At 32.2% G+C, this 24,203-nt stretch overlaps 1 protein-coding gene across 1 annotated transcript; it reads right to left on the reverse strand.

The window, feature by feature from the left end:
• Positions 1 to 645: 645 nt before the first annotated feature.
• On the reverse strand, positions 646 to 22,240 carry LOC120088981 (uncharacterized mitochondrial protein AtMg00860-like). Its single transcript, XM_039046420.1, has 2 exons — positions 22,080 to 22,240; positions 646 to 901 (listed from the first exon to the last, which is right to left on the reverse strand). The coding sequence occupies exons 1-2, from the start codon at positions 22,238 to 22,240 to the stop codon at positions 646 to 648; spliced, it is 417 nt and encodes a 138-aa protein (XP_038902348.1).
• Between the last annotated feature and the right edge of the window lie 1,963 nt (positions 22,241 to 24,203).

The following is a 24,203-nucleotide window of genomic DNA, read 5'->3' on the forward strand; positions in this document are numbered from 1 at the left end:
AAAGTAAAACTTGTTGTCATGTATGAGCCTTTTTCTTTGTTGGGCATTCAATTTCTCAAGAAACTACTTGGTTGTTAAATAGTTGACAATGTCAGCGTACCAAAGTTCTCGATCTTCAACTTTCAATAGGCATTCGTTAGGGAATTTTTCTTCAATTTTTGCCAGTCCTAACTAAAATTCTTTATTCTCCAAGCATGATAGGTGGCCAGTCACTTGATTCTTTATCCCTTTCCTGTCCTTAATTTCCAGGTCAAACTCTTGTAACAGTAGTACCTAACGAATGAGTATGGGATTTGTATCCTTTTTATCCATCAAGAACTTAATGGTCGAGTGCTCAGTATAAATGGTTGCAGATGCACCAACCAGATATGCTCGAAACTTTTCAATTGCGAACACCACCGCCAACATTTCTTTCTCTATGGTCGTATAATGTTCTTAAGATTTGTTAAGCGTCTTGGATGCATAAAAGATAGGGTGTCTAAGATTTCCCTTCTTCTGACCCAGCATTTCTCCAACTGCTACATCGCTGGCGTCAGACATTATGATGAAAGGTTGTATCCAGTCAGGGGCCACCAGTATACTACTGTTAACGCATACCTCAAAGTTTTAAATGCATGTTGTCAGTTTTCATCAAATACATAGGGTCTATTCTGTTCTAACAACGCTTAGTGGACTTGCGATTTGGGAGAATCCCTTGATCAATCTCCTGTAGAAACCTGTATGGCCTAAAAAGCTTCTCAGGGCCTTAACGTTTGCAGGTGCAGGACACTTTGCAATCACATCTATCTTTGCGTCATCAATTTCCAATCCTGCCTTAAAAACCTTGTGACCAAGCACAATACCCTTCGTCACCATAAAGTGACATTTTTCCCAATTAAGCACTAAGTTAGTTTCCTTGCATCTGGTAAGGACAAATTCAAGGTTGTTAAGGCAGGTCAAGTTAGAGTCTTCAAAGACTGAGAAGTCATCCATAAACACTTCAACAGATTACTCAAGAAAACAAGAGAAGATAGCCATCATACATCTTTGGAATGTTCTTTGTGCGTTAAATAGCCCAAAGGGCATGTGTCGGAACGCAAATGTTCCAAAGGGATAAGTAAATGTTATGTTATCCTAGTCTTTTAGGCGATGAGGATTTGATTATAGCTGGAGTATCCATCCAAAAAGCAATAAAACTCCTTTCCTGCCAGTCTGTCTAACATTTGATTAATGAAGGGGAATGGAAAATAGTCCTTCTTGGTCGACACGTTCAATTTTCGGTAGTCCATGCAAATGTGCCATCAAGTTTGTTGGCTTTTTGGCCCTTAATCTCAAATTAATCAATTTTAATTAATTAATTTTTTGATGATAAAAAACCTGATTTTATTTATTAACAATTAAGTGTTTTGAAGTACCTATTGCGTAGAGCTCGGAACAACGGTTCCAAGCAATTTGAATTACCTAAATCGGACCTCAAATGAAGAAGTTATGCTGAAATAATCTTAAAGGAAAAATCCCGAGCTGATGACGTGGCATAATTTTTTCTGATCAAAGTGGACCAACTGAAATGTACCACTTGGAGCAATGGAGAAGTGACACATGGTGGACTTTTGATTTTTGGATTGGTTTTAAAATGAAAACGAATTTAAAAAGAAAATGAATTTAATATTATTTTATCTTTGTGTCTAAAGGCTAATTTTGGACACATAGTAGACATTTCCTTTCTATTGGGTTTTAAAAGAAATTATTTTAAAATATATATATTATTATATTATTTTTTGTTTGTGTCTAACGGCTAATTGAGTTTAAATCTCCATCATTTAATTTTCTTTTACTAACATCCAATAACCCAAATTAAATTTGGATTTCACCATCCTCCTCTATTTAAACACATATTCTCCAAATTAATACAACAATTTTACATTATTTTTTAATCCTCCATAACTCAAAGTCGCCGTTTGTTATTCTCTCTCTCTAAGCTTCAGTTTTATTTTTTTCATCTTCTTCTTAAGAGAGTTATTATATGTCATGAGGATTGATTAGTTGTGAGCTAAATCCGCTCTTTTAGAGAGTTTTCCAAGTGTGTTATTTATTTTTTCAAACTATTGCAAGAGTTGCTCTTGATCCCGAAAAAAGAGCTATTGTAACAGTTTGATTCTCAACCGTGAAAAAGATCAAATTTTTTCTTGCTTCCGAAAAAAGAACGTTATAGTTGTTCGACTCTAAGCTGTGTAAAGAGTCAAGTTCGTAGTGACATATCCAAGAGGAGCTTGCGAAGTGGATGTAGGTCAATTGTGCCAAATTACTATAAAATTCTCGGTGTCAGTTTCTCTATCCCTCTCCTATTTAATTTTACAATCAATTTGTTATCGTATTTTAATTAATTTCAATTTTTGTTCTTGCAATTAATTGCTCATATTGGATTATGTTGATTGGTTGTTCTTGAATTTCTATATCCATTACCAATCTTATTATTAGAATCAAATTGAGTGCTTTAAAATAGTATTATTGACTTCTTGAGGTTGAATTTATTTGCATGAATTTATTGTTTAAATTATTTATTAACAAAAAAATTGTTAATTTGTTTATTTGGGCCCACATTAGAAAAAAGTTTTAACTATTTAAACCCTATTCACTCTCCTCTAAGGTTGTCATATTGATCCTACAATTGGTATCAAAGTCGGTTGCTCTCTTATTTGTGACAAAATTTTCATATATTATTTTAGATTGATACCTATTGTCTAAGTTTCTCACTCATACAATTGGTATTAGAGAGGGTAGCTTTTCTACACAAATAATTTTTCAAATATTTTGATTTTGAAGTATCTTATCAATATATTGAAACATTATTTGAAAAGTATGATTGCTAGAGCTATGACAACTTTAGAAGGTCAATGTGTTGATACACCTCCTTTAATGGTAAAAATTTTGACGTTTTAAAAAAGAGGATGAAGACATTTTTGCTTTATATTGATTTTAATATCTTGTATGTTTGTGAACATAATTTGTCAAAATTAAAATTGAATGATAAATTTCTCTTTTCTAATGCCCAATCCATCAATATAATATGTAGTGTTTTAGATAGTAAAGTTTGTGATAAAATTGCACAATTTGATTATGCATATGATATGTGGAATTTCCTTGACAATATGTATGGCATAGAAAAGTCTCCCTGTAGTATTAATGATTTATTTGATGTAAAGGAAATTAAATTCTCAAAATGAAGGAAAAATCTACGAAAGAAAAAAAAAAAGAAATATGTGATGGATCCTCTTTGTGCATAATGTCTCATTTGGATAATGATTCCGGAGATGAAAGTGAAAAAAATGAGGTAATTCAAAAGTCCCCAACTTATGGTGAACTATATAATGCATTTGAAAGTATGCAATATGATTTAGAAATTATTAGCTCTAAATATTTAAAATTAACAAAGAAATATAAGGTCTTGATATTGAAAATAAAACTTTGATGGATGAAAATACATGCTTAAAAAATGGAGCTAATAATTCGTTGTTGCATAATGAAGTTGACAAGTGTTGTAATGAGAAAAAGGCATTGAAGGATAGAATTAAGTTTCTTGAAAAAGAGAATGATGAGCTCAAATCTTTATCATGTGATTTGAAAATTGAATTGAATGATTTGAAAGATGAAAATGAGAAAATTAGATCTTGTAATTTAGAGTTGAAAGATGAAATTGCTAGCTTGAAAGATAAAATTCTTAATTTGGAAAATAACAATAAACCTTTAGAAAAAGATAAATTGTCCCTTGGTGACAAAATTAAATTTCTTAATTGTGATATTCACTAGAAAAATAATCTTTTGCATATGCTTAAAGAGAAAAAATTACTTGCTACTAAAGAGCTTGAACTTGCAAAAGAATCTCTTAAGAAATTAACTATAGGTGCACATAAATTAGATAAAAGTAAACCTTGTAATGCCAAAAATGGATTTGGCTATGTTGATAAAATTCCTTCATCTAGTTCTAAAAATACTTTTGTTAAAGCTACCCCCTGTATGTCTCAAGCTGCTTTGCCTAATGTGTCTAATTTTGTTAAATATAAATTTAGATCAGACATATTCATGAAAATTCAAAAGTTATGCATAAACTAAATCATGCTAGATCAAAATATGCTCATAATGTGAATTTTGTGAATACGCATGAAAAAACTAGATCTTTACATAAAAAATCAAAGTTTGTGGCCATACTTTGCTTTGGTAAATCTACATGTATGCCTAATGACAAATTTGTGCCTAGACATGTAAATACTAGAGATGTGTATGAGAAATCAAAATTTATGCCTACATATCATTTTTTTGGAGTTAAAAATTGTTTTAAACTGAAAAGTTCTCCTAACAAGAATTACTTGAGTAGAAATATTGTTAAAAATCAACTAGTTAAAAGTAAATTATTGCCCAATTTTGTATGTTATTCTTGTGGCAAAATTGGTCACAAATATCATGCTTGTTATTTGCCAAAAATGTATGCTAGTAGTTTTTGAACTAATTTAAAATGGGCTCCAAAATCTTTGCTCACTAACAATGAAGGACCCAAGAAATGGGTACCAAAATCTCTTGGTTGAGCTTTCCTTGTAGGTATGATTCAAGAAACAATCGTTGTTTTGATTTCGAATGAGGATTAATTCAAATTGGGAGTAATTAAAAAGCTATCTTGAATCTAACAAAGGAAAATAGCTTATTTAGTAACTTTTATTTTTTTATTTATCGAGGTAAATATTCTTTTGGTATCTTTATGAAAAATATATCTTTCGAATGGTTTAAGGTTAGTTTTTGAGATCTTGTGAATTATATTGATTGTTGGATTTAATGCCAAGAGTAATATTTGTATATCTACATATTTGGCATTTATTTTTATTGCTAATTATTTGGTTTTTTTGGCAAATTAGATGTTGTGCTTTATCTATATATTTTCTTGAAAAGTTTTGAGTAAAAAGATACTTTACGACATGAGCTATGCATATTCTATGGCTTACATTGTTGAATGTTCTCTGAGTTATGTTGTTTGTCCTACGTTGAAAAGGTATGTGATATTGCAATGTTGTTTGGAATGAATGTTAAATTGCTTTTCGTAATGGGAGTATTTGAATTGATTTGCTTACTTGATTCCTGTTAGCATTTTATTCAAAATTAGTACAAAAATATTTGTTATGCTCATGCTTATATTTGATTGATCATGCTCTTTTTGTCCCATAATAGGTGATAATGTTGATTTTCTTTTATTTGGTATCATTTGTTTTTCAACAATTGGTATTTATTTCATAATATTTAATATTTTTGGTATCTTAATTTCACTTGAATGATTTTATCTCCACGGTCTTTATTGATTTCTTATTAGAAGGACAATGGTTGATTTTAGGGGGAGTTATGTATTTTATATATGAATTTCATGTCAGAATGAAAATTGATTCCATATTCATCTATTGTTGTGTATCTCTCTCCTGCAAATTGTTTATCCTTTTAGGGGGAGCTATTGTATTTGGAGTAATATGTTTTGAAAATTTATTTGATATTTCTACCCGAGTTGATTTATGTGTTAAATGTCTTTTTGTCCCTTATTAAGGAGGAGTGTTCAATTGATTTCAAAAGAGGGATAGATTTGTTAAATTGGTCTTAAATTTATATGATGTCTCCTGAATTTACAATGTTGTTGCTTATTTTTAGAAAGCATGTTGATAGGAGAAGAAATGAAAAATTATGTGTTCATAATTTTAGAATAAATATTCATGTCATTATATTATTTTTATTGTTCCAAAAAGGGGAGAGGTAATAAGAAAAATGAAAACATGTTATTGAAATATTCATTGTTTAATGATTGAAATTATGTATATGGGTTGTTTTTTATTCAAGTTCATATTTCATATCACATACCACCTTGGATTTCATTTATCTTATGTTGTTTGTCATCATAAAAAAGAGGGAGATTGTTGGTTTTTTGACACTTAATCTCAAATTAATCAATTTTAATTAATTAATATTTTGATGATAACAAACCTGTTTTTATTTATTAACAATTTGAGTGTTTTGAAGTGTTCATTGCATAAGCTTGGAACAACGATTCCAACACAATTTAAATTACCTAAATCAAATTTCAAACGAAGAAGATGTAACTGAAACAATCTTAAAGGAAAAATTCCGAATTAATGATGTGACATAACTTTTTCTCATCAAAGTGGATCAACTGTAATGTATCACTTGGAGAATGTTGAAGTGACACATAATGGACTTTTGATTTTTGGATTGATTTTAAAAAGAAAATAAATTTTAAAAGAAAATAAATTTAATATTATTTTATTTTTGTGTCCAACGGCTAGTTTGAACACATGGTGGGCATTTGATTTTTGTTGGATTTTAAAAGAAATTATTTTAAAAGATATATATTATTACATTATTTTTTGTTTGTGTCTAATGGTTAGTTGAGTTTAAATCTCCATCATTCAATTTTCTTTTACCAACATCTAATGATCCAAATTAAATTTGGATTTCACCATCATTCTCGGTTTAAACACATCTTCTTCTCCAAATTAATACAACGATTCTACATTATTTTTCAATCCTCCATAACTCAAAAACACCATTATTATTCTTTCTCTCTAAGCTTCAATTTTCTTCTTTTCATCTTCTTCTTGAGAGAATTATTTTATGTCGTGAGGATTGATTAGTTGTGAGCTAAAATTTATAAATCTACTCTTGTAAAGAGTTTGTCAAGTGTGCTATTTATTTTTTCAAACTATTGCAAGGGTTGTTCTTGATCCCGAAAAAAGAGTCCTTGTAACGATTTGATCAATAACCGTGGAAAGGATGAGGTTTGTTCTTGCTCCGATAAAAGAACGTTGTAGTAGTTCAACTCTATATCGTGGAAAGAGTCAAATTCGTAATGACATACCCAATAGGAGCTTGGGAAGTGCATGTAAGCCGATTGTGCCAAATCACTATGAAATTATTCTTGGTGTCTATTTCTCTCCCTCTCCTATTCAATTTTGCAATTAATTTATTACTATATTTTATTGCTTGAAATTAATTACAATTTTTGTTCTTAAAATTAATTGCTCATATTGGATTATTTGATTGGCTGTTCTTGAATATCTATATCCATTACCAATCTTGCTATTAGAATTAAATTGAGTGCTTTAAAGTAGTATTATTAACTTCTTGATTGTTTGGGTTGAATTTATAGGCATACATTTATTGTTTAAATTACTTATTAACAAAAAAATTGTTGATTCGTTTATTTGAGCCCACATTAGAAAAAAGTTTTAATTACTTTGATTAAACCCTATTCGCCCCCCTCTAGGGTTGTCATACCGATCCTACACAGTAATAGTTCTGGATGGAATTAGCTCGTTGTTGCTACTAATGACCACTGTTGTGTTGCCTTTCTTTGGCACGCATTGCACTAGGCTCACGTAGCTAATATCAGAAATGTGGTAGATAACCCCTGCATCGAGCCATTTAATGATTTCTTTTTTCACTACCTTCTTCATGAGAGAATTGAGCCTGCATTGGAGCTCAATTGATCTTGTTTTCCCTTCTTCTAATTTGATGTTGTGCATATAGTAAGATGGGTTGATCCCTCTGATGTCAACCAGTGTCCAATCTATTGTGCGCGTATGCTTCTTTAGTATCTGCAATAAAATTTTTTCTTTAGTAGGAGAAAGTTTAGATGAAATTATAACAGGTAAAGTATTGTTGTTGCCAAGAAAAACATATTTAAGATGGTACGAAAGAGGTTTAAGTTTAAGTGTTGGTGGTTCCTCTAGAGAAGGAAGCATTGGCTTTGATTACCGCTCATCCAGACATAGCGACTCAAATTTCCTTGTGCCCTCATTCAACGAATGGACCTCACATCTTTGGCCCACTTCCATGTTCTCCTATTCCTCAAGTAGAACTGATTCAATACACTGACAAGATTCTACATCACTGAGGAACTTCAATGCGTTTAATACATTGAATTTACTTCCTGATCATCTATGTGCATGGTCAGTTCCCTTTTATGTACATCAATCAAGACTTTGACGATTGCTAAAAATGGGTGTCCAAGGATGTTTGGGATGTCTCTGTCAACTTCATAATCTAGAATAATAAAGTCTACTAGAAAAATAAACTTGTTAACCTTTACCAATACATCTTCGATCTTCCCCTCAGGGTATATGATGTATTTGTTAGCAAGCTGAAACGTTACTGTGGTAGGTGTTGCTTCACCAATCTTGAATTTTTTGAAAATTGAAAGGGGCATCAAGTTGATACTCGCTCCCAGGTCATATAACGCATGACCCACATCTATTACTCCGATCAAGCATGAGACTGTAAAGTTGTTTTGGTCTCTTTTCTTCTCAAGAATATTTCTTTCGATTAGTGTGTTACACTTCTGAGTCAACGCCACAATTTCAAACTCGCTGATCTTCCTTTTCTTCAATAAAATATCATTCAGAAACTTCACGTAACTCGACATTTGTTCTAACACTTCAATGAGTGGAATGTTGATGTGTAGCTATTTAAGAACATCGAGTAAGCGTTTGAACTAGTTTTTGTCATTCTTCTTTTGTAGGCATCGAGGGAAAGGTGCATTCAGATGCACATCAGGTACTCCACCTGCATTGGATGTGCTTGGTTGAGAATGACTAGTAAAGGCAGGTGCCCTTTCTGATTCAACTTTTTCAATTGTCGTAGTAGCTTTAGATGTTTGAACAAGTGTATTTGCAAGTGTTGTTGAAGGATGAAGATTGTCTTTTCTTGAGTCTTTTCTCTTGCCTTCCACTAACGGTCTATGTTGTGCAATGTCACTACTTGACATTGCTCCTTTCCATTGTTCTGTCCATGTACTTTAGTGTTGTTGGGCAAGGAACCATACGGCCAACGTTTCAACTCACTTGCGATTTGTCCAACCTGCATCTCCATATATTTTTATTGATGATGCTTGACTTTTTAATAACACACCATTCTGGGCTATGTACTCTTTTAATAGGTTTTCAAGTGGAGAAGACGAACTCGATGCATTGCCTCCTCTGTTGAAAGATTAATGTTATGGTTGCTATTACATGGGCTAAAATCCAGGCAGCGGTCCTTGCCTGTGTTGTTGATGCATTCCAGACTGATCTTAATTCTATTGGTGACCACCACAAGAAAAGTTTGGATGATTTTTCCATCCAGGATTGTATGTATTGGAAAGTAAGTTGTTCTTCAATCATTATAGGCATATGACTACCTCCAACCCATACAACCTAACATGGGTTGCCCAATGCGTCGATTTGAAGCACGTTCTGCGTTTGGGCTACGTTAAAGTCTTCAACAAGCTTATCATTGTAGCCACCTGTTTTGAAAGATTATCTACTGCGCCAGTATCAATTACATCCTGTCGTTGTCGCCTATTGGCTATTAGGGAATCATATGCGTAGTCAACCCACTCCATATTATGTTTGGCAATTCTATCCAAAATCTCCTTGGCTTCATTGTAAGATTTGTCCATAAGGCCATTGCGGTGGCTGCATCTGCTGCCATCTAAGATGATCTATTCAGTCCTTTATAGAAAGTCTCCATCTGGATAGTTAGAGGCAATCCATGGTTAGGGTAGTTTTTTACTAGCCTTTTAAATCTTTCCCACATGTCACTTAGTGTCTCAAAGTCTTCTTCCTCAAAATTCATAATCTCTCAATGCCTCCTTGCGTTGACTATGGGAAGGAAGTATTTTTTTCATGAACTTTTCTATCAGTTTGTCCCACGTCGTTATCTTTCCAGGTTTCAAGGAGCTCACCCATTGCTTAGTGTCGTCTTGAAGGGAATATGGGGACAAAGATAGTTTAATTTCTTCTGGCGCGATTCTAGGAATCACGAATGAATTACAGGTTTCTAGGAAGTGTTTCATATGAGTGTGTGGGTCTTCGCCGCGGGCACACCAAATTTTTCTGCATTCTGTAACATTTATAGCATGAAAAATTTCATTTCAAATCGAGTCCTGTTAGGTGTTGGATAAATGATCCCGGGCAAAAAGTCATACAACACGGGCGACGCATATTCACGCATCAGATGTGTGCTGTTATTCGCCATGAGGATTGGATTTGTGGTAGCATTTGCTAGCTGTTGAGCCAAATTTTGGTTATCTTAGTTGTTTTTCATTTATTTTTGCCTTAACCTTCGACGTCTATTCGATATGTTTCTCTGTCTGAAGGTCCTTTCAATCTCTAGGTTGTATCTGAGTTCCATAGCTCTCACTTTGCTCATAAAACATTACAAATCCAGTTAATTTGTAATACACCTTCGATTGAAGGTCCTGCAAACAGATACAGTGACCAAATTTAAATTAGCTACATTACTAGTATTCCTCGGTAATGGAGCTAAAATTTTTTGCGTGTCTCGTGTTTGTGCTTTTGAAGATGATTGATGGTGAGAATGAATTATCTATCTCTTGGTATGAAGATAATGATATTTGTCGGAAAGATGATGAATTAATATTCAAACACGCTTTATCAGTTGCATACAGATTTTCTTAATATAGAACAAGTATAAATCCTATAAATGTCCTAGTAAGCCCAAGGTCGAACGTGCGGAATCTAAAGTAGACTAACACAAGATGATCTACTGATCTGTTGCAGTGGTTTACTAATTATTGATTATGTACACTAAACTACTTAGCACGCTTGCAAGAGGAAGTATGAGTTCAGATAAAGGGGAAGAGGGTACATGGATGAATGGATCATGCATTAGATGGTATGTATTGATTTCTTAGTTAAAACAACAAGCCTATATGAGCATAGTGAAAACGAAATGGAGATAGTAAAGATGCCTACTAGAATCTAAGTGTATGTGTGTGATGCGTTTAGAGTCTATTCTCTAATTTATGCTCAACATCTTTCAATGTGAATGCCATATTTATCCTATCTTTAGGTTGCATGCATTAGTTAAAATGAACAGACAAATGACATGAATAACTTTATCTCTAAGATTACTCAACGCCCTAGCTTGATGAGTTCCGCAAATAACTACTCTCTCGAGTAACTAAGTGCTTTTTACTTCAATCAACTGATCAGGTTGATTCAAACAATAAACTTTATGCAAATATCAAGCAAGTAAACTTCACACACAATAACTTAGTAATTTAATAGATGGGAATATGGAAATGGTTGAATTGGAGATTGAATTAAAAAAAATATGTTTTGATACATAGAATCTCAGTTCAATCAAGTAAGACAATGAGTGAAAATGCTAAGTAAAGGAGAGAAGTCAAGCCGCAGGGTTCAATCTTTTGTCACTTTTAGCTCGTTTTTTATGCTTGTTGTTGACAATTATGTAGAAGAGATTAAGGGGATGTCTTTTTCGAGCTTTTCTCTGGTAGCACTTTGTTACCGATAGTGGGAAATGGTAATTGTTCCTCTTTCTTTTTTATGATCGACATAGATGAAGGATCTACAGATTTTCTAAGTGTCTGTCTAATTCTCTAACTAACTAACTAACTAACTATCTAACGCATTCATCTGCAGTCAGCTTCTCTTTATATAGGCAATCGGCTCAGCTCCTTGGTGATGTGACTGCATTAAATTCCATCCCTTGAGACAGTCACCTGAAATTCTGCCTCGATCAGTTGCTGCCAGTCAGTTGCCCATGCTTGCAAGTTGTGATTTGACGTTAATTGTATGAACCAAATGTATCCACCATGCATTGGATTAGCTAGACGCATGCTCCTGTCGTAGCCTTTGTCTGCAACACTTAGTAAATTCTCCTAATTCCTGCATTAAAGTGTGTTAGCGATGCAATTTTTACTTAAAAGGTAATTTTTCATGAGTTTATAACATATATACAATTCCATGCGTTTTTTCTTTATTATGAATACATTACATAACTTGTATTGCTACAAGTTATCAATAACGTAAAGAGTCTATTGTATATGGATAAGGTTCAATGTCTTATCCTTGTGACACTAAGGATATAACTTATTTTGTAATTGTTACAAATGATTAGATATATTCTAAATAGTTTATGTGGAGACATGAGATTGTGGGTATCCTATACAAAGAATTTGTATAATATTAGACCACGAAATATTTAATCTCACTTTATAAATCCGTTAAATGAAGAGATTAATATTTCACAAGATGATCATATGTGACTCAATATTAATCTTGAGTGAGTTATGAGCTCCTATATGTGAGGATTCGTCCTTTAACTTGTATGAGTGAGAGTGGCCTGAGTCACTGACTCAACGTGCCTACCATTTTGGGGACTTCACCGAATAGGGAGTCAGGAACATAATTTCACAAGACAAATTCACTTCTTCTCATTAAGAAAAGTAGATGAGTAGTTCTCCTAAAATACTGATTTTAGGACTTAAATAATGGGGCCTACCCTTTCACTGGTTCGAAGGGACTTGGTTGTTGGACCATAAACAAATTGTTCACTTGAGGCTAATTCGTGGTACTTTAAGGAGGTAGAGGTAATTATAGCGGTAAAATGAACATTTGACTTAACTGTAATCACGAACAACTTGTGAGGGATCGACTTGTTAAGTAATGGTTATATGCATGGTCGCAACTTGTCCTACAGTGTATAAGAGTACAACTATAGGTCTTTAGTGAAGTGTCATATAGTTAATGAACAAAAGTTAATTAATTAAAGAGTTTAGTTAATTAATCTTGTATCATTGAAGCTTATAAATCTCTAGATCCATAAAGTCCTCTTGCTAGCTCACAATGGATCAACAAAGATCAATGGTATTGAAAGAAAATTTGAAATATTCGAATTAATGTGTTAATTTAAGGAAAAATATATTTATTATATTAGATACAATTAATATAATTATTAATGTATTAAAGATATATTATTATAAAGTTAATTTGAATGAGTTTTAAATTAAAAAAAATATATAAGAGAATTAAATTATTTGAATATGATTCAAATAATTAGTCATTTTAATATTAGATATTATAAGGAATGGTTAGAGTTGACCTGATTAGGCGCCTTGTAGAGATGGAAAGATAACGTGTGATTCATTCTAAAATATCATGCAACAATTTTCTTTGTAGAACTCCTCCAAAGAAAGTCACAGAGAAAAGTTCTATGTTATTTTTCTTTTTTTTTTTTCCTTCTATTTTTTTTAAAAGAAACTCTCACAAATCTGATTTCTATTAGAAACATAGTAAGAAAGATCTTTCGGTGGTGGATCATCAGAAGTAAGGTTACAAAGATTTCACTGTAGGGCATACATCAAAGGTAATATGCTTTAACTCTCTTATTTTTTTCATATCTTTTGTTTTTAATTTAAATAAATCAAAGTAAAATATTTCATCACTTTCACTGTAAGATCGAAGCATTCGATCTTTTCAATATTTACATTACCTCTAGTCCCATAATTCGATTGCTTCCACTTGTGGTGGGAATCTAATTACCTTTGTTGAATTACATTGGACCTACACATAATTTTAACATTTTTTTCTTCTCTCAGATCTCAACACCTCAATTTAAGCTCCTTCTTCTTCATCCTTACCATTGGGCCATCAACAGTATGGTCTCAACTTCACTATTTACAGTTCACATACTTGCAATAGAAAGTGTCTACATTATTCGAAAGTATGTACTCTCTCTCTATCCTGTCTCTTAAAAAACACGCTAGGAACACACTATACTCTACTTTGAAGACAGGAAAAAAAAACCAAACAAACATAGACTTATCAAATTTTATACATAGTTTTTCTCTCAATTCTAGCACTTTCCTTGAATTCCTCATTTTTCTCTCTACAATTTTTTTCTCTCCCTCATGCTTGATCTTGCTATCGCTCTGGCTTGATCTCACTCTCGCTCATACTCCAACTATTGTTGCAGAGGGAGATTATTGTTATTTTTTTGGACGTTCAATCTTGAATTCAAGTTTTAGATTTCTGATTGATCATGCTTGACTTTATTCTCCCTCCAATTTGCTCATGCTTGATCTCGCTCTCATTTTCCCTCCAACTCTTGCTATATGGAGACCACACACACTAGGTAATTTTGGCTCTGGTTTAAGATTTCATATCGAGACTACTGTTGTTTTCTAATAAAAAACATATTATTCATTATATAGGTTTTATATAATTAAAGATTTTGTATAAAAACATATATAATCATCTAAAAATATCTATTATGTATAATCTAGCAGTTGAAAAAATAAATCTTCAATAAAATTAAAATGTGAATTAGATTAATGAAATTTAAAATAATTGAGATTTTTTTAAAAAAAAAAAAAAAATTTCACAGATAGAAAAAATGTCAAACTATTTACATAAATAGAAAAAAAAAACACTGATAAACACGGATAGATTTCTATCAACATCTGCCAGTGATAGACTTCTATTAGTTTCTATCAATGATAGACACTGATAGACTTCTATCAGCCTCTATCAAAGAAGAATAAAATTTTGTTATTTGTGTAAATAGTTTCTCTTATTTTTCTATTTTTAAAAATCTCTTATTAAAATCTATAATTTTTTTTTTTTTTTTGATTTAGATATTAAATCTTGTTAAATATAAAATTTTAAGTACTAAATAAATGAATAACTATAAAAAGTGACAGGAATCATAAAATTAATTAAAACTTTAAAAGGCCATTATGTTAATCATTTCAAATTTCATCTCATTAATTACATAGAAAAGTAAACATCACTAATTAGAATGAGATTTAACTCATTCCCATTACACAATAGTAAACACCATGAAAGGTAATTGATTATTATAACTCAATTCTTTTTACAATGCAATCTAATTATAATTACAATCTAAATCACCAATAGATTGGTAAATGCATACACACCCTTAATGTGGTAGACTACTGTAAACTACCACACTGTACACTATCAACATTGAGAGAATGAAGTTGAAAAAAAGAGAGATATAAATTAAGAGAAGATAGTGGTAAAATTAATAATAAAAAATAACAAAAATAAAAAAAAAATATTTTCACTCTCCCTACCATCTTTAGTTTATTCTCATTCTCACCATGTCACTTGATCATATTATTAATGTTAGTTTGACCAAATAGAAATCTCATTTATTTTAAAGATTTTTTTTTTTCTAAAAAATATTAAAAATTTATTTTTAGTTATTTTTGAATTAAGGTTTGGATAACTTTTGTTTTTTTAGGGTAATTGCAATTAGTAGCATTTTTAGGAATAATAACCAAGTGTGTAATATCATTTAAAAAAATTGCAAATATAGACAAGTCTATCAACGATATACTTCTAACATTGATAGACTCCCAAGTCTATCAATGATAGACTTCTATCATTGATAGACTCTTACTAGTGATATATTCTATCACTGATAGACTCCTACTAATAATATGGTCTATCACTGATAGACTATTTAAATTTGATCATATTTATAATTTTTTTTACATTATATTATATCTGTTAGTACTTTGGGTCAAATGTCTATATTTACAACTGTCTCTAATCTATATAAAAAAAATAAAGACAATAATGTCATAGGATATATAAACTTTCTTAAGAATTATTATTATCATTATAGAGAAGCTAATACATTACTAAGAAAGAGTGGTTTTGCTTAAGGAAAGGAGTAGATGTGTTAAAAAAATTCGATGACCCGAAAAACACGATCAACCCAATCAAAATCGTACCATTTGAGTTGGGTTATCAACTCATTTGGGTTGGATTGAGTTCAAATAAATGAAAATTTTATGAGTTGTGTTGGTTCATGGGTTCACCTAAAAAAATTTTAAAAAATATTTTTTTTTAACTATGATACAATTATATATATACATATACTTACTTTAATTTTATTTAATTTCTTTATTTTTTGGATAACTTATTCTCCAACAACTTTTAGAAGCATTTTTTAGCACTTTGAAAAGAAAATTTTCATAATATAAATCGAAATTGAGTTGTTAATCTTAATTCAATATATGAAGATAATTAAATAACGTTTTTACATATTAAAATTTTCCTTATTTTTGAGGAAAAATTTAAATAATTGACTCGAGTAACTCGAACCAACCCAACCCAAATATTTTATGGTTGGATTGGATTGAGTTTACTATTTAATAAGGATTATTTGGACTAAAGAAACTTATGACCTGAACAATTAGATTGGATCTAAAATGTGCTTCAATTTGACCTGTCCCAGTCCACGAACACCCCTAGGAGGGGAGAGAGAACTGTGAATTTAGAACATACTCACATTCAACTTCAGTTCGGAATATTCATCTTCGAGAACCCTTATTTTCTTTTTTGGTGATAAATTGTTATACTTATTTTATTTTTGTCCATAAAATTTTAAGCATTTTATTTTTATTGTTTGAACTCGCAAATGACAAATTGTCATACTCACATTGTTCTTTTTATTACTTCTATAACATATTTAACATTTTTTAACATGTCCCAAGTTTAGTATTTATTTAATTATGACGACTAAAATACACATCAACACATTATATAAATGAAAAATAGACTTACTCGTCAGTTTTATTCATACAATTTTATAAAAATAAATATAAGAATACAACAAATATTTGAATCAAAATTTTAGAATAAATTATATAAAAACATAAAAATTATAAACCAATAAATAATAAATAGATAAAAATATAAATAGTGAATAGTTCATTCATTATAATTTGGTGACAATTGTTGTAATTAATATTATCACAGTTGGTGGTCATCAATAAATTGTCTAACAATGAAGTCCTTGTGTGATTTGAAATAAGTCATTGTTGTGGTTGAAGAAATACAATACAACAAAAAATAGGTTTTTGTGGCTCTAAAAAACTATCATAAACACATTTATTGACTCTCTTTTTCAGTCCTTGACTCCACCGTCAAGAAAAGTGCATCAATAATGCGTCTAAAGCCTATCATTATAGGATGTTTCATGACTTTTTAATGTAGTAAACAGTAATCATTTATAGACATATTATGTGCCATGGTAACATTTTCTATGGCAATTTATCAATCAATAAATGACCCTAAAAGTTGTATTTTTATGTCAATTAAACATTATATTGACACTATAATCTATCACAAACTGTTATAATGTACCATTATATTGACACTATAATCTATCACAAACTGTTATAATGTCACATTTATAGTATCAATAATGCTTTAATCGTGACACTTTTTGGACGTCATTGAATTACATGTATTGACACTTATTTATAATCATAGAATTTTGATTCATGACAATATTCCAATGTCAAATACATACCTCATGACATTTATAAAATGTCAAAGAAATGCTTATAATTATGGATACACATCTCATAACACTTTTTGGATGGTTTTTCTCTCTCTAAATTTTCTAGCGTTCATGTGACATGAAATGTCCATTTTGTTGTATACGTACTAAGTTGTGTTATGGTTGGCTCTATTGGGTTTTATGCCCTAAATTCGTGGTTTGTAATAAATAAACAATTTGTTGTTGATTATTAATAAAAGAATTTGTTATTTTATATGAGGTCTTGAATTTTCATATCTATATCTAATAAAAGAATTAAAATCCAAGGCTAACGATATGAAATTTGAATAGTACGTAGTTGACTGCGGTGGATTATGTTCAAAATAATAACCTAAAGGATCTATAGTAATGGATGTCTTATCCTGATAATACTATGAATACAACCTACTTTGTAATTGTTACGAACGATGTAATCCAAATTTTTCTACAGAGATATGTGAGTGAAGGTATCCTATACAAAGAGTTTGTATAAGACTAGAACACGAAATGATTAATCATTCTTTATAACTCCATTAATTGAAGATATTAATGTTTCAGATCATATGTAACTCAATCTCAATCTTGAGTGAGTTTGAACTCCTATCTGTAAGGGCTCGTCCTTTGATTTGTATGAGTGTGAGTGGCTCGAGTCGCCGACTCAATAAGCCTATCATTTTGGAGACTTGATCGAATAGGGAGCTGGAAATATAATTTTATAAGACGAAATTCACTCCTTCCTGGGTAAGTAATGAAGGGATTAGATTCCCGAAGTGGAAGTGTACGAATGTCTAGTGTCTCGAATTTTGTTTGTCAAAACTCAATAAAATAGAGAGATGGAAACACATGATAAACAATAAATCCTATGCATGCTTTTTCTACAAAAATTTAAAGAAGAAAGGGACATTGAAAATAGACTAACCCTTGAAGATCCGATCTTCTCAAAATCCTGTCTGGTAAGATCATGAACTGTAAAGTTTCTTTTCTTGAACCCAAACACTATGAACACAACAGTGAGGACACCACCACAATATTACATTGTTATTCTCAAGGTGAGAATCACAAAAAGTTGTGGCTTTTGTTTAATTTTGGTAAAAGGGGAAAAAGTGTTCTTTTAAAGAAGTGCAGAAAATGAAGATGAAGATGAGAGAGAGATTTTTCTGCAGAAAACTTCACGTTCTCAATTCTATGTACAACTCCCCTTTGATAGACTACATATATGAGAGAAGTTAGTCAGAGAAATAACTCCCCACTATTTGGAAAATAACTCTCATTTGATTTAATTATATTAATAATTTAATATAATATCTCATATAATATATAACATATAGTTTATTATATCACATATTCTATAGAATAAATTATCTCATATAACCTATAGTTTTAATACGCATCAAATTCATATTAATTCTAAACTATAACTCTTTATGAGTCATATTCATATAAATCTCATATAACTTTTCTATTATAATGTATCACATATATTATATTAATTATATCTCATACAATTAATTCTCTTAATTTAATTTGAACGATTCAAATTAATTTAAAATTAATTTGATTCTCATTAATTCTTATTGAGCTAAAAAAGGGACATTATGGACTTACAAATTGAAGCTCTAATGATACGAGATTAATTAAAACTCTTTAATTAAATTAATTTTCATTCATTAGTTGTTGGTCTCTCCATTAAAGACCGACAACTGCACTTTTCATACTATAGATATATTTCTGTATTCATTGGATATAACCAATCAACAATTCCTTGACTTTTCACAAATTGGACGTAAGTACAGTCTGGTCATACCCTTGTAGTTACATCTAACTTCTTAAGTACCACTAATTTCTCTAATGAACAATTAGTCATAGTTCAGCTATAATTGAACCCCTCTTGGGCGAGGAGAGAGTGCGGTGTCACATTGTTTAAAACTCAGAGTCACTTTGACTTATTGTTCATTAGAGGAATCAGTGATACTTAAGGAGTTAGATGTAACTACAGGGACAAAACGATAAATTGGTCCAACTGTACTTACGAGCGATCTGTGAAGGTTATCGCACTGTTGATTGGTTGATATGGACTAGAAATATGTCTGTAGTGAGAAGAGTGCAGCTGTCGGTCTTTAGTGGAGTATCCGACAGTTAACAGATGGTGGATCCTATGACTAAAGAGTTTAGTTAGTTATTCATGTACTGTTAGAGCTTCAAGCTACAGATCCATAAGGTCTTCTTGGTAGCTCAATGGGTTCAAGTTGAAAATCAGATTTGGTATTAATTTGAAGTGTTCAAATTAACAAGAGAAAATTCAATTATATATGATATAATTAGTGTGATATATGAGATACATCAAGTGGAGGATTTAATGTAAATATGATTTACATTAAGTACCATAAAATAGAAAAAGAACTATGGTTTGTTTCATGAGATGAAATATTAAAACTATAGGTTATAAATATAATATGGTATGTTGGTTATCATATTTATATATAATATATTAATTATTTGATAATTATGTCTTTTTCTCTAATAACCGATTGAGTGGGAAGTTATTGGTGGTTTTATGGTAACCGTGAGATAAAAGGAAAATTTTTTTCCTAAATTTAGAAGTTACTTCATTTGGAAAGTTCTCACGAAAATAAGCTATCAAGTGAAAGAGTTTCACTAAGCAATAGCCTTTAAGAGACTACACGATTAGCTAAGCGATCGCTTACCTTTGACTATACGATAGTTAATCAGTTGATCGTAGCTACAGGATCGAGTGGCTAAGTTTATACGATAGGCTGCCGGTAGTAAATGATCGAGCACATCGTCCATACGGTAGACAGTGTCTTATCTCCCACTTGCTCGATCGTCTACTCGATCGTAGTCCTCTAGTCTCTTCCTCAAGCCAAGATCTTACATAGCCCACAACTCTTGGATTCTCACACTGGGTAACCATTGTGGTGGTATCCTTACTCAGTTCGTGGATCGAGTTAGACTCGATTGGGTTCGAGGAGCTGTTAGTCGTTCGTATTGGTGGTTTACTATTGTATATGTGTTAGCCGAAACTCTTCTCAACCTGTTCGCCGCATACTCATCGCATTTTCCATGTGTCAACTCTCTTTTTGAACTTCACCGCATTTCTTTATTTTTATTATTGCAACCAACTTTCCCAAAAACTATTGATTTATTTGGTTACCGCAAATTTTTCCTGAAAAATTACCACTGCATATTATTTTTAAAGTCTCTGAGTTTAACCTTGGACTTACCAGGAAACTCAGTTACTCTTGGATTTCACTGAGGAAACTTGATTGCTCAACACACATACAATAGTAAATCATGCAACACACATACAATAGTAAACCACCTCTCGATGCGAATGCTACAGCTTCTAATGCTAGAACGTATGCGATATATGCGATAAGTCTATAGGACATACACATAAGTCTCCATTCTTATTTATACGATGACGAAATGACACACATAAATAAGGAAACCACATAATATCATATCTATCTCTAGGGTGCATGTGATGCAGGTTGGCAAACAGAGCTTATCTCTAAGTCCCTATCTCTTGTTTATGTAGTTCTAATCTTGCTCTCTCGAGTCTAGATTCTAACCTGGCTCTCTCAAGTCTTAGGTTCTTTCTTTAGACTCTCTCTCGAGTAGCTCTAAAGGGATATTTGGTTAAGCATAACACAAGACAATTGCAAGCAATGAAAATCCTAGGTCATGTTAGCTTAGTTCTTCTCAACCTATTCGACTAGTTTAGCTACTCATGCGTACTAAGAGAGTGAACAGATGTAGAATAAGAACTTCCATTATATAAACATAAAGATGAAGTACAAAACAACAATGCAAGAATAGAATAAAGAGCCTGGTAGTAATCTCTTGCGTCCTAGACTTTTACACTATCTTTCTACTCGTGTTCAAAAGATAATCTTGCTCTCGCGAGAGTCGGCCCACTCTCTACTTCTACGCCTCAGGGTTCTCTCTCAAGTTGCCCTGAGTGATCTCCAACGTCTCTTCTCTTCTTTTGCTCTGCCTTAAAATAAAAGGGAAAACTATGGACAAAGACGTGTTGAGCTCTTAAATTCGTGAACAGGTGAACTCCTTTTCTGAAGGTTGCCTTCAGTATTTATAGAGCTTTTGGGATGAAAGGCGAATTTTCTCTTATGATTGCACAGATGGGATGACTTTAATTCCCTGACTGATGCATAGAATATTTTCATTGAAAAGCTGAATGTACTTGTTATCGTTACCGACTGTCAACTTAATTCGGATTCAACCGTCATCAGCTTTCTGTCCCATCGCGATTAATTATGCCTTTCACCCAGATGCGCCCACCAAGTTGCGACAATCCTTCTTGAGCAAATGTTTGCGACACAATCACTGCAAAGCCTTGCGGTAATGCTGCGCTCAACCAATGATTTCCTATGATCGAAATTTCTACCTTACGTCAACGCATATTCTACATAAAAATACAAAAATCAACTGTTCCTATGCGATGAACGCATGCAACCGCAATGTAATAAACTTAATGCTTTTTGGACGTAATCTAACACATTTTATCCATGCAAGCCAACATTGTTTAAGAACTTAGCACTATGATAACGTGCATTTCTGTCCGTTATCATAGGGTATACAAATAAAAAGTACAAAAGCTAAGTACTATATACAAAACAATAAACTAGGGCATACACTACGTTTCCAGTAACTTCTTCCACTTACCCTAGACTAGGTGATATAAGTCTCCTAGACCCAGACTCTTTAGGTGACCCTTAAACAATTTAACCATGAGAGCGTTTGTAAATTAATCTGCAACATTGTGCTCTGAAGCAATCTTTGTGACGATCACATCCCCTCGATGCACAATTTCTCATATGAGATGATATTTAGGCTCTATGTGCTTTCCTCACTTGTGGCTCCTAGGCTTCTTAGAATTAGCCACACCATTATAGTCATAATAAAGGGTGATGGGCTTTGACACGTCTGGAACAACTTTCACATCCGTCAAAAACTTCTTAAGCCATAAAACCTCCTTGGTAACTTCACAAGCCGCTACATACTCTACCTCCATGGTAGAGTCAGCTATGCAACCTTACTTTGTGCTTTTCCAAACCACAGCTCCTCCGTTAAGAGTGAACACTGATTCTGAAGTGGTTTTCCTAGAATCCTTATCATTTTGTAAATAAGAGTTAGTGTTTCTTATAAGGATCAAATTCGTAGACTCATCACAAGCATGTAGTCCCTTATTCTTCGAAAATACTTGAGGATAGTTTTAACAGTTGCCCAGTGATCTAATCCTAGATTAGATTGATATCTACTGACTATCCTCGCTTCATAGCAAATGTCAAGTCTAGTACATAACATTGCATATAATTATTTCTCTTAAATTAATCTGAACAATTCAAATGAACCCAAAATTAATTTGATTCTCATTAATCCTTATTAAGCTAACAAGGGACCTTATAGATCTACAGATTGAAGTTCCAATGATACGAGATTAATTAAAACTCTTTAATTAAATTAATCTCCATTCATAACTGCCCGCCACTCTACTAAAGACCGTCAGCTGCACTCTTCGCACTATAGATATATTTATATGTTCATTGGATATAACCAATCAATAGTGCGTTAACCCTTAACAAATTGGTCATAAGTACAATTAGGTCAAAATTATCCTTTTACCCCTGTAGTTACATCTAACTCCTTAAGTACCACGGATCCCTGTAAAAAACAATTAGTCATAGTCCAATTATAATTGAACCCCCTCTCGGGTGAGGAGAGAGTGTGGTGTCATATTGTTTAAGATCCGAAATCAGCCCTTAAGGGAGCAATCTATCTACTTACCCTATCAGTGGGAAGAAGTGAATTTCTTCTTGTGTAGCTGTGTTCTCAACCCTCTAATAAGAAGAATCCCCAAAATGGTAGGCATATTGAGTCGAGTATTTGGCCATTCTCACCCATGCAGATCAAAGGACCACCCTCATAAGTAGGAGTTCACAACTCACTCAGGATTAAGGTCAAGTCACTATGGTCATCCTGGTGAAATGTTAGTCTCTTTTAGTAATGATATTATAAAGAGAGACTCAAAATTTCGTTGTCCAGTCTTATACAAAATATTTTGATAGGATACCCCTGCTCAGATGTCTCCACATGAATCATGAGGATCAGATCATTTGTAGCACTTTACAACAATTGTAAAATCTACAAAGCGGGTCATATTCGTAGTGTTACCAAAATAAAATATGCAACCTTATCCATCTGCTACAAATCATTTAGGATATAACTTAAGCCTGATCCACCTATATGTCACCACTTACATATGTTTAGGCTACATCGAATAACCTTAGATCTTAATTTATTGGTTTTGGGGTTAATGCAATTAAATGTCAAATAAAATAAAACAACACTTATTTTATTAAATAAATAATTTTCTTGTACAAATAGAGTTTACAAACTACAAGACTATGAGATTTAGGGTATCAACCCTAACAATCTTCCACTTGTTCTAAAGCTAGTGGGGTGTACATATACAAAGTACAAAAGCTAAGTACAGTACACAAAACAATATATTAGGGCATACACTACGCGCCCAGTAATTCCTTCCAATTACCCTAAACTAGATGATACATGCCTCGTAGACCTAGGCTCTCTAGGTAACTCTTAAACACTTTAGCCGTGAGAGCCTTTATAAGTTGATCAGTAACATTGTGCTCCGAAGTAACCATCGTGACTATCAAGTCCCCTCGATGCACAATCTCTCGTATGATGTGATATTTGCGTCTATGTGCTTTCCTTGCTTGTGGCTCCTAAGCTCATTAGAATTAGCGACAACACCACTATAATCATAATAAAGGGTGATAGGCTTTGACATGCTTGGAATAACTTCCAGATTAGTCAAAATCTTCCTAAGCCATACAACCTCCTTGGCAGCTTCACAAGCCGCTACATATTATGCCTCTATGGTAGAGTTAACTATGTAACCTTACTTTGTGCTTCTCTAAAGCTCAACTCCTTCGTTAAGAGTGAACATTGAT

The sequence above is a fragment of the Benincasa hispida genome, chromosome 10, assembly GCF_009727055.1.
Source record: "Benincasa hispida cultivar B227 chromosome 10, ASM972705v1, whole genome shotgun sequence".
Lineage (NCBI taxonomy): Eukaryota > Viridiplantae > Streptophyta > Magnoliopsida > Cucurbitales > Cucurbitaceae > Benincasa > Benincasa hispida.